Genomic DNA, 12,620 nt, shown 5'->3' with positions numbered 1-12,620 from the left:
TTGACAGCTTCGCCACGTCTGGCGAGCGATTAAGTGAAGAACAAACAAGACTGGACCAAAATAACTTTAAATTAAAACTTAGTATTAGAAACACTCTTCAAGATGTCGTGTTAAAAACAAAATAGTAAAACTAATACTGTGCGCTACTTACCGGAGTCAAGAAATGTTCCCTTTTCTGTTGCTATTTCAGCATCCGCAAACCACGAAGGTGGCAGTTTAATAAATAAAGTTTTAAAAGTGTTTATGTTGGAAAATAAATAGTTTTGATATTTTCTATACTCGCAATCGTGGTGGTCAAATCAGGGTGGCGACAAAATTTTATTTCATGAGCCGCGTCTCTCCGCTGACTTTGACCACCAAAATCCTATATTTTTGACCGGCCACTTCGTTGAGTTCTATAATAACTGGAGCGGCTATCTCAAGCGCGGCCGGATATCTGATGTTGCTAAAAACATGGCGGATTTCGTCCGTTACCGCTGAGATTTACCGAATTGACCGCTTTTCCGAAAATTTCACAATTTTCCCTCCACTCCTGAGGCAAGAGTGGAAATGTATGTGTATTATTGGATTCGGCAAGCAATTTTTTGTTGAAAATCAAGGTAAAAACTTTAAATTCATAACAGCGAGTCAACTGTGGTTGTCAGTTATCTGCTGCTACGAGGATGCATTTATAACTATCGACGAAAGACCTATATATCGGCTACACATGTATGAATGCAGATGTGCGTCGTTTCTTACCAGTCAAACTTGTTTGATCGATTAAACTCTTCTATACAAAAAAAGTATATCATGTTCATCTCCACGGTTCACGAGAGAGTCAGCTTATTTGTTATCATTGCTATTTTGCTTCTTTTCATGCAATGGGCATGGCTTTCGCCACAATTGTAGGATTTTACTTGTTTCTTTAAAAAGTACATATTAAATCTCTGGATATTTACGGATTTTCTGTAATTGAGTTTCATATGAAATTTCAAAGACTCAAGTCTGCATGAGTTTGGTAAATAAAACAAACAATATTGGTAGAAATTACTTTAAGTAACCTTTTTGTGATGTTCTGAAGTGCAACTCATCAAATACTTGTGAAGTTGTTAGACATTTTGATTTTGTTGTATTGATATATGAATTGGCAAAATACAAATAATCATCAAAACACTTATTTCCAATGGTGTTTATAATTCATTTGTAGTTTTAATACTTCTACCTTTCTTTTCACTTTGTTTTGTTTTTCCTATATTTGCAATATAAGTGACTATAATTTGAATGATTAACACAGTCTTCACCCAATAATAAATTTCATAAGCAGTTGGTGTTTTGTTTTCTCTGGGTATCCACATCTGGTGTTTTATTCATACAAAGAATGATGAAGTGCAAGTAGATATGTCATAGCAAGGCAATATAACCAAATGAATTAAATTCCTATAGTTACTTTTATGCTGAAGCTTAAAAGCTTTTTAAAATTAGAAAGTTATTGGATTATATTACCTCTATATCATCAATCTCATGATAAAATAAAAAAAATTTGTTGAAAAGCTTTGAAAAGTGAAAAACTTTTCTTTAAAAAAGCAATAATGCATATGATAAATCTCCATTCTGTACTCTAATAGGTAAATAAGCTCAAATTTTTCTTGAAGAAATATAAGAAATATATAAGAAATATACAGTACAGTAACTTTAAAGGTTTCATCACTGAATCTTTAATGCTTCAGTATAGTGCATTAGATATTAGTAACATTCAAACAACACTCAACTAAAATATTTTGACAAAGATATGACATGATTTAAACATTAAGTTACATAAAACCCATGGCTTATACAGTTTAAAGCTTCACATCTGCATCGAGTCATCATCAATTATACAAATGTTCACATAGACACAAACTTTATGGCCTTCCATTTTACATGTTTGTGAATTGACATTCATTAAGCATCAAAACACACACCTTCTTGCCATCTTTCTTTGGATCATGAACTTTAACTTCAAAGCATTCAAGGCATCCTTAGTGAATCCATTGTCTCCATCCATAGAATTTGACCACAATCAATAACATCTTCCAGTCATCTTTACTCCTTGATCTTCCCTGCATGTTGTCAGCAAATAGAACATAACAAGCTCTGCTCCAAATCATGGGTACCGTTGGGGCTGATCATTTCTTTTTGATACCAGATCACATTTTTGATACAGAGCAAAATGTGTGCAGTGTCTTTTGCTTTAGGGAAACTAGTTTGCAAATAGATGGGTAAATTTACGATTTCATGCATTAACAAATGACAGAAAAGTATACAGAATTTTATAAGAATTGTACAAGTATACAGAGTTTTATAAACAGGAAAACATCAGTATATTTGGCGTTCAAGTCAGTCTTAAAAAATACGATCTTTAATATGTATTTTATGGCTTTTCAAGTGCATGTATAATTGCTTTTCAATCGTTGACGGACTAACAAAACAAGCAACTATCTCACCTGTGAGAAGCGACATGTTCCTTTTTGTGGAAACTACGACATCCAACAATTGAACGATTGAAGTGTTGGCATTATAAAAGAAATGCCAAAAAAAATATCGTCACAGAATATGGAACTAACGATATCCATATACTGTGATATCGTGTTTGTTTTGAAAATTCTTTATAATTTACTATAGACACCAGGGGAGGTCGAGAATATTATTTTTCTGCAAAGCGATCATTTCAGCGGAAATACGTCCGTTGGCCGCCATGTTTTTACAACAGTTCCCAGTCCATTAGCCGCTCCAGTTATTATAGAACTCAATGGCGGCCGCGCTGATAATTTATAGTAATTTGCTTGTTTCCCTCCAGGTCTTATAGAACTCAATGATCTAGACCTACTATATCTATGAGCTGGATGATGAAACAAATTTTCGCTAAAAATTTCGACACATAAAAACGCCATATTTAGCGACGCATTTTTTAATAATGCGGCAGTAATCAAAATGATACTCACATGTAAACAATCGACGAAGGTTTTTAACAATAATTCTCAATCATCAATGTACATTTGTTGTCAATATATTGTCAGTGTTAAGGTATTTAAAGCATTTAGAAACTATAAACGTTCCAATCTGATATATTTCTTGCATTTTGCTCGTATTGATTGTAAGTTATAATATGTTGTGAAAGATTAACTATTTAATTTTATGACTGATGCACTCGCATCAGTTGCACCAGCCTGGATCCGCCCCTGGATGGATAGGATGGGTTCTGTTGGGCGCCTTGAGTCAGGCTTATATGACGAATTTGCCTTGTTTTCTAGGCAAAAAATGAAGATGAAATTTCCCGTTAATTTTCAAAGGACACAAACTTACACGAAAATATAAAATATGATTACGCCACATGAGTTTGTTATGAGAGATGCTAATGGACTTGAGGATAATAAAACAGATTATTCATCTACGGAATCAGCGGAAAGATCTAAACTTTTCATGACTCTTTAGGATAAACTGAAGAACCCCACAAATTGTTGTAGACGAATCCAATGTTTATGCACAACAGAGAAACATGCGATAGGACTTGTTTTCACATGACATACTTTGTCGTAGTTTGTTGTGTTTCATTGTTCTGCAGTATGAATACAAAAATCATGATTATCAATAAATTTGTTTTTATGGATGATACGATTGGCGAATTCTTTTAAAAACCAGATTTGAAACACTTCCATCCAACTAAAACAGCATTTTACTAATTACTTGCCACAAAGGAACTTACTCAAATCACAACAAATTATGTCATCTGAAAACCAGTGCAGAAATAGCACATTAATGTAAGTTCCAGATCCTTATCATTTTGTCCTTTTCTCAATCTGTTTCATTAGTTTTCATTATTTGTAAGGACTGGAGACTTTGGCTAAGGATGACGCGATTGTTTTTATGCCTATGCCTGTATAATGTGTGAATCGATGATGAACTGTTAAAAAAATGATAAATATTACGAGGGATGTAATTCCACGTTGAATAATTTTAGCTGTAAGTCAAATTGTAACAGTTTACTCATAAAATGTTTGTATATGAGTGTTTATTTATTAAACTGTCTTTCAATGCAAACAGTCGTCACTATATTTTTCCGACACGCAGTTGCCTTCTTTCATTTAAGCTGCGTTTGCGCTATTACGGATTTGCTCATCACAACATCTTCATTTGCTTTAAAGGGGGTAAATGGTTGGATTAAATTCTTATTGAGTTGATAGATTCAATCTATTTAATTGTGTCTCTGATATTGGACCTTATCACCGACTTTTAACACATAGAAAATTAAACCTTCCTTGGTAACAATCCGGTGCAATGTAAACGAGGTCTTAGTTTAAGTAAATTATTGGCTAAATCGGTTGAGAACTTGTAAACCGCTTTAACGAAAGACAATTTTTTAAACCACCAGTGAAAAATTCGACAAGACCACGACAGTGTTATTGGCGCAATCTGCCTATTTAGAATTTGTTTATGAAATATTCTTGGTGCTTATGTTGCGTCAAGGCTGCCACGTTTAAATCAATGCAAATGAATATTTTACGCTATTGTTGCCTGCGTTGGCGAGCCACATTATTTGATAATTCCCTGGAGGTTGGTTGGAATCCAAGAATATGTACTTAAATTTGCATATAGTATGTTGAGTCTTACCACATGATAAAAATTAAACAGAAGGGCCACTCTTTAGAAGTGTACACCTCGTTCTCAGGTCCCCCATCATTCCAGAAAGATACTTAGGTTTTCACTTGTTTTCAACCACTGCAATTACGACGTCATTTCTTCACAATGAAATCAAAAATATTTCAGTATATCAAATGACGTCGTGCCATTTCAGTAGTTGGAAACAAGTGAAGAGCCCAAATATCTTGCTGGAAAATTGCTGCCGATATGCGCAGCACAACATACGAGAGGAGAAAAAAAAAGGCCCCGACACTAGCGACCCTTCTGCGCGTATGCCAAGTCAACTCTACCAACTCTTCATGTTCATGTTCATAGCAGCGACTAACTGTATGTACCAGTACCAACTATCGAGGATTAGCTCACTCAGTCACAAATTTTCAGATGAATCAGCTGCGCATGCGCACTCAACCTGACCAACTGCCCAAGTTGATGGTCATGGCAACGACCAACTGCATCCACACTCCATCAACTAGCACCGATTTTGACGTAAATAGCATGCTTACTAACAAATTAATAAAGAAATCATCCGCAGTGCTTTAGCGCATGCGCAGTACACTCCACTAACTGTTTATAGTCATGGCAACGACTAACCATATGTACTTGCACTAAAGTTGTGGCATTTAGCTCACTTAGTCGCAAATTATTAAAGAAATCGTCAGGGCATGCGCAGTAGTGACTTCAATAATACCACAACTATCGTAAGGCTTTGAATTTATGTATATAAATATAAAGCTAAATATATGTTTAATATATGTCAACTAGCAGTGGAAGCTGGGTGCGATATGTATGCAGTGGCTTAGGGGTCCAGACGTTTCGGGTCGCGACCGCACTCTCCCTGCGTACCCCGAGCAAAGCCTATCGCAGGTGATCTCGGGGTCTGATGGGCGGAAGCTTGTTATTGACATCCCCAAGTAGGATAGCGTGGAAGGGGCCGAAATCTTCTACCGAAACGTTAACATGCAGCGTTCTAGTGCCTTACGCTTAAGAAGGTATCGGGAAGCATGGACCGAAAACGGGGTTTTTTTGCTTTTGAGTTTTGTCTTTTTGTTTACAAAAGTTCTTCTTACTAAATAAATCAAGCAACGTTTCAATTAACTTCTTTTGACACTGTGCCGTTTTTAGGCACTTTTAAGTTAAAAAGACCTTAAACGTTTTATACTTACTGTTTCTCATGTATCACGAGCAAACCATCCATGGGCTTTATGGACAACAACAATTATCTATTTCCCTTAATTAACGTCTAGTTCTCAATTATCTCGGGGTCTCGCGAGGCATGGACCGAAAACGGGATTTTTTGTTGTCAATGTGTGGCTTTTTCCTTTACAAAAATTCTTTTCATAAAAGACATGACAACTTAAAAGTAAACGCAATATCTTTTTTATAAATTGATGTATTTTTCATTGTTCTTTATCTTGGGATTCTACAGTTTATTTCAAAGTTTTGATTCCGTAAAGTTGGACACATATCCAATTTACTATTTTTTCAACTGAATAAACTGCAGACTGAGTTTTTTAAAATTTGTACTGACAATTGCGAAATATGTTTCTGTGATAAAAAGCAGCGATGTACGTACAGGTGTAGCAAATTTCTCCTTTGCACGTTAGCACAAAGCAGTTATGCGTCCGCCGGTTCTCTATGGGACTGTATACTATCTAAAGCTAGCGCGCAGTCAAAAACAACTCTCAAATGTCATCAATTTAAATTTCTAGTCAAAGTTATACATCAATTTCAAATCATGCTCCTTACTTGTTCACAGGCATCAACAAAAAACAATGCCGCCTTAATTTGACCTTTGTAAAATACTCAATAATCGTAAGTTCCTTATTCCGCTTTAACGATAAGTTCCTAGTCTCAAATAACAATCATAATTTATTTACATAATTTCCGACAATTAGAGATAAAAAAGAGTCTGAACATACTTTTCTTCCTAAGATATTGGAATAACTTTTTTGCCAAAATAAAATGATGAAATGTACAATTAATCTATAAATCAAATAGCGCCTTTATCAAGCTGATTTGAGCTCGATATCTTTTACACAAAATGAATTCTTACATTTACTTTGTCTATTTGCAAGACTGATTTTAAGATGTTTTTTCACATGTTAAAAATCACACGGTGATTTTTCACATTTTTTCGGTCAAATAACTTTCATATGTAACTGGTACCAGTAACTTTTTGTATTTGAATGAAAGCAAACCATACACAGCTTTCCATAAATACGCTAATTTAGGTATCAAAGTCACAATCTGGAGAAAAACAGTATTTTTGCAATTTTTAGAGCAAAAACGAGGTTGTTGTTCGATATTTACTCTCTCCAGACCTAAGAACAAAGTTCTGCGTAAACATATCTAAATGAAAATGCTCAATATTTACAAACATATACACTATAAGCAAGTACATTGTGAAAAATACTGTAACTGCCTTTTTTATGTAATTTTAATAACAAGCTTAGACTGCTAAAGTGGCATAAATAGTATTTGTTCCTTAAAAAAGAAGCAACTCACTAATATGATTTTTTCACGTTGGGAATTTTGGGAATGATTTTACGATAAACAAAGCAGAGATTACTCTAAATATTTGAATTTATAAGCATCAGACCTTTATGAATTTCATTTCAGTTTTTAACAAAGTTAAGGCAACTTGCTCAAGGTCCTAAATTACAAAAATAGATATTTATTCATGACTCAGTTTGCTGAGCCAACCTGGGTTTTGTACATTCGAGTACGTCGGGGACGATAAGGAACAATATAGAAAACATGAGTGGAACGGAAGTGAGACAAGTGAGACAAGCGAGAGTTAGTGTAGTTAGTGCAGTCTTTCAGAGTCAAAATGACCAGCGATGTTTAACACTAAGACATTGAAACGGAAGTTAATACCAACATTACAAGTCCTTTTTTAGGACTGCACAAATCTGCATTTACAATCACAACGTGTACCAACATGAAATGAAAATGTGATGTTTTCAAAGTTGTTCTTTAACATTCCTAATTATTGAATCAAACCAACTCGTCTATTGTAAGCCACAGAATACAGTATGTCAGACCTATGGCCAGACTATAGCTTGAAAACACATGACAAAATCATCCACCCTCATGGGCGTCAATCCTGTCTTAATTGAAGGGTGGACCATATTCTTATATTCTGCTATGCTTGTCTAAGTTCTTTTCAAAACAATTTCATTTTCAAAAGAAATCAGCCTGGCACAACAGAATATATGAATATGGTCCCCCCCTATTATTGCAGGAATGACGCCCATGTCTACCCTGAAATCGTTATGATAGCTCCCTCTTCAATGTATAAAAGGACACTTCCACTGTTTCTAACCTAAGCTTCATCTTTCGCTTTTTTTCCTCCTCTAGTTTCTTTTTTTTCGTTTTCATTCTCATTCGCCTCCTGAAAGTAAGATTCAGTTCTGTCAATTTATCGTTATTTTATATCTACTGCGCATGCGTTGAACAGAACTAAAACAACAAAAAGAGACTTACGGCAAAAGATACTAAAAACGTGTAAAAAATGCCAAAGAAATTTTTCGAGGTAATGGTCTTTGGTTGTTCACCAAACGCCGAAACAGATTTCTCGTACTAAATGTAGAAACATATTTAATGTGTCCTTTCTCATGGCCGAAGGTTAAACTAAATGAAAATTCTCACTCTTGTTTTCATCTCCTTCAAGGAATCATCAAGTTCATTGAACGACGCTCGTGCAGCTGTGAGAAAAGTTCCAGTTTCTTTAACGAAATTATCACCAGATAATTTATCCTTATTTTTACCATGATAATCATACTCCTGTAAGAAAAATTGGAGCAGTTGTAAGTTAAAGACATTTACATTTTTTTAAGGACAAATTACAAACCTTTTCAACTGTTTTGAGTTCTGTTTTGAATTTCTTTACGTCTTTTTGTAACTCTACAAGACTGGAATAAAATGTCGTTGGAGCAAGCAATCTTTCCTATCAATGATGGTAATCCATAATTTATGATCCCATTCTGTCCTCACCTGACATTAGCAGCTGTCTTAACATCTCCAATTTCTTCCTGAAGCTGCAGTACGGCCGGAAACTGCAAGAACCCAAGACGAGACAATCAAAACTAATTTTTTAAAGTGAATCTAAAGTGAATCTAAAGTATAAATTCTTCTACACAAACCTTTTGATCCAAAAGCATGACCAAGTAATCTAAAAGATTAATTTTGCTGTTCGAACTCGATTTTGTGTCCATGATCTTATTGATACTGGCAATTTTAAACCCTGTAGCGTTTCCTCTTGATCCACGATTCATATAATTTCCAAAGGCCAATACAACTTCCAGTAAATCACGGAATTTTCTGCTGCGGAACACTTGCTTAGATGCTTCTATCACAGCTGTTGAAATAAAGGTATTGTATTCACGTACAACAGACAGTTGCTTCAAACAATAAAGTGACATCTTTTTAACAAATGCACGGGCTTGCTATCGTTCGGATAAGATTTCAAAAGGCGCTTTGAGGATGTCACCGTGTCATGTCAGATTTATTTTTTTAAACTATTTTACTCCTATTTCATAATTGCAGATAATTTTTTTTGAAAGTTTGCTGCATCTAAAACAAATCCTAATTGCGTTTGCTATTATTTATGTAAGTATGGAGATTGGAATTCCTCCCAAAAAATCTATGATATTTTACCTTTAACTTTTGTTTTTATATCGCCCATTCGTTCTGGGAAACGTTTGACGTAAAACAAAGTTGCCAATCGTGGTTCGTAACGGTTGATTCTAAAAGCAAAAATAAAGATTTGTACCTTTGGTACACGAAATTAAAGCAGTCACTTTACATATACAACATACTTGGACATTTCGTATAAAAATCTGTCTGCTTTGGCAAACTGTTCTTTCTCCTTACTATGATCATTAAGCAGATTTTTTTCTTGGATAGTGGGTACGAGCTTTAAGAGCTAAACAAAGAGGATGAAGATAGATTCGTTACTAAAAATGTTTAATTCCCATGTAAGAAGTCGAAGTGAAATTTTACCTGTTCAAGCATTTCTACAGATAATTCGCCATCTTTATCCATGGTGAGAACAGCTCGCGATAACTGTTTGTTGGAAGTTTTCAGTTTTGATAACAAAATTTGACAGTTCTAAACAAAAACAAGATCTCGGTGCAAATTTGATTGCAAAAACAACTTCTCAACTCAACACATTTGATAGCATCACCGAACCTGGGCTTTCCTACTATCTATGAAGGACAATTCTTGCCTTTGTTCCGCAGCCACACAAGCTTCTGCACCACCGTCTTTCTGAAATAAACAATCACAATTGCTCTTAACAAAGGATATAGACCGTTGAAGAAAGTGTAAAACGAACACAAGATGTACCTGGTCATTCTTGGATTTTTGATATGCCGAGAACATGCGATCAAAGTCGTTAAAATCCATGATTTCATGAATCTGATCAAGCAAAAATTAAATAAATTGAATGAAAAACCTTCAAGAAAGTATTGCTTTGAAAAACATTCGAAACTGAACAAAAAATCCGTACCTTCGAGTCGTCGATTACCGTCCAAACTGTTCCTTTTATTTTGGTCTAGAAATGAAAATTTTGTACATAAAGAGACATGCATGGCAATATACATTGTCACTGAATGACATCGCTGACAATGTCAATGCCTAACATAACACTTCACTTACATCAGGCAGTTTTGACCAATTAAATGATTTCAAAGGTTGCGAAGGCTTTGGTACATTTCTCTTTCCTTTTCCCTGTAATGCGTCTGGTAGGCCAGGGGCACCTGGGGGTCCAAGGGGAGGTAGTGGACCTTGAAAAACAAGAGAGAGCAAATATAGACTTTCAGTTCAGAACATCACAATAATCAAAATTATTTTACGCAAAGAAAAATGTCACCTGGTATTGCACCCCCAAAAGGTGGAGGTGATGGTGGCACTCCTGATAAAGGTGGTGGTGGTGATGGTACGCTAGGAGGTGATTGTACTCCAGGAGTAAGTAATCCAGCTAACGGAGAAAGGGGAGGCGGACCAGCATGTGCTTCAAGATTAGGAATTTCCGGTGGGGCACCTGTACTATTCTTGACAAAATGCTCAACATTACAGTCTTCAGGAATCTTCCCACCAGATTTTTCGACGATCTCTTTAAGTTTTTCCAAGACTTTTTTGTGAGCTTCAAGTTAGGAAATAAAAAAATCTCCCCATGAAACAAAAATATGACATCATAAAACATTAACAATTGCTTTACAAGAATGGCAGCACTGTTAACTTTGCCGTCAAGCTCCTGTATTCTTTTATATGCCTCATTCTTCTCTGCAGTCTCACGTTCTAATTCAATTTTTAGTTTTTCCATCTCTTCATATACTTCGTCCTTTAACAAAAACAAGACGTTTAATGGGAATCATACAAAAATAACGAAATAAAAATAAAAAAAGGGACCTTTTCTTGTGACGTCGATTCAATGGTTACTTCAAGTTTATCTAACTTATCTCGCATTTCTTCCAAATCTAAAATACAGGGCACATTACAACCGAAGAATAACATGAAAATGATTATTCCTCGGTTATTGAATTACTGATTGTTAAAAAACATCCGCAATGAGCACTCATACACAGACAATTTTATGTCTGTGTATGAATAATATAAATATTATTTTAAGCATTGAATATTACTCTAGATCATTACTGCCTCTGAACTTAGCAACCTAGCTGTGAATTGTCTTATCTTGGCAACGAGGGGTCACATTCATGTCTTCCTGGACGAGCAATTTTCAAATGAATACGAAGGCCGGTATTTTTCACATATCGGGAATATTTTGATGTCAAATTGATTTACATAATTTGTTTCATCTATGACGTATATTTGACATAAGAACAAGGTCGCGAAATGTCTTGAATATTTTAAAATATTTGTTTGTAAACGTTATCAGCCATATATTTCTATAGTAATTGTATCTCAAATGGGTAAACAGAAACGAATTCCGCATATATAATTAGGCTTTACTTTTGGTACATATAGAAGCTATATAAAGTCTATTATCAGATCAATGGCTACAACACTAAAAACAATACAAATAACTCAGAGACGTAGTCATGAGAGTTAACATAAATGTATATTCAAAAATTACAATTGATAAGAGATTTTAAGACGGAATATATCAATGTATTCGAATTCATTACAACGAGTGATTAACTTATATGGAAAAAAACGGTAAAACTATAGCACATTACTAGAAACGAGCTAATCGTTGAAAACATGACATCACTTTAATGTTAAATATAAATAAAATACTCTACAATACAGCTTGCTTATTACAACTATAAAGTGAACATGTTTGCTATACTTACCGTATTCACAAAATGTTTCGATCATATCGACCGTTTTATTATTTGTAGCCTGCAGGAAAAATGGAGAAAATGATTAAAATAGATTTTTTACCATCACAATTCGTCATGTCCATGTCCATCACATGGCGCATATTATTTGTGGCTTGTTACGTAAAAAATATAAAAATAATTAATGCATCAATTTGTGCAATAATACTTAAAACTATGCTCGTTTAACTTCAATAATAAGAAAATTAGTAGATACAAAAACGCTGCATTCGGTCTTGCAAGATAAGTTATGAACAAACAAAAAATTAAAACATTATTTATTGCACGAACGATTTTTTGTTGATCATGTAAAGATATAGTAAATTACGCGTACAATAATAATTTCATTACACTTTTTGCAAATATTTTCCACTTATTATTTTATAAACAGATCTGTGTGTAAAAGTTCTACATTTTTTGCTTTTATCATATAGTGGAATGTTTTCTTTTTGCAACAACATACAAAGTTTATGATGATATTATACATGAAACTTTTATATCAGTTTATGAAAGAAAATGACTGATTCGTATACCAACATGGAAAAGATTTGTGATATATATACGTATATAAATTAAATCATAACAAGACCTACATTATCGCAAAAGTTAAATTGA

At 34.4% G+C, this 12,620-nt stretch overlaps 2 protein-coding genes across 2 annotated transcripts; both read right to left on the bottom strand.

Moving 5' to 3' along the window:
• Positions 1–8,093: 8,093 nt before the first annotated feature.
• Positions 8,094–9,552, bottom strand: LOC124458059 (disheveled-associated activator of morphogenesis 2-like). Its single transcript, XM_047008163.1, has 7 exons — positions 9,477–9,552; positions 9,316–9,404; positions 8,802–9,016; positions 8,653–8,714; positions 8,510–8,570; positions 8,308–8,442; positions 8,094–8,238 (listed from the first exon to the last, which is right to left on the bottom strand). The coding sequence occupies exons 1-7, from the start codon at positions 9,482–9,484 to the stop codon at positions 8,119–8,121; spliced, it is 690 nt and encodes a 229-aa protein (XP_046864119.1). The 5' UTR covers positions 9,485–9,552; the 3' UTR covers positions 8,094–8,118.
• A 72-nt stretch (positions 9,553–9,624) lies between these two features.
• LOC124457342 (disheveled-associated activator of morphogenesis 1-A-like) lies at positions 9,625–12,003 on the bottom strand. Its single transcript, XM_047007611.1, has 9 exons — positions 11,979–12,003; positions 11,071–11,138; positions 10,894–11,002; positions 10,532–10,804; positions 10,318–10,445; positions 10,169–10,213; positions 10,006–10,077; positions 9,850–9,927; positions 9,625–9,768 (listed from the first exon to the last, which is right to left on the bottom strand). Exons 1-9 carry the CDS (start codon positions 12,001–12,003, stop codon positions 9,625–9,627), a joined length of 942 nt encoding a protein of 313 aa, XP_046863567.1.
• Positions 12,004–12,620: the final 617 nt, after the last annotated feature.

This window comes from Xenia sp. Carnegie-2017, unplaced genomic scaffold, assembly GCF_021976095.1.
Source record: "Xenia sp. Carnegie-2017 unplaced genomic scaffold, XeniaSp_v1 HiC_scaffold_6, whole genome shotgun sequence".
NCBI lineage: Eukaryota > Metazoa > Cnidaria > Anthozoa > Malacalcyonacea > Xeniidae > Xenia > Xenia sp. Carnegie-2017.
Note: the sequence above shows the minus strand (reverse complement) of the source record. Positions and strands in the feature narration are given on the sequence as shown.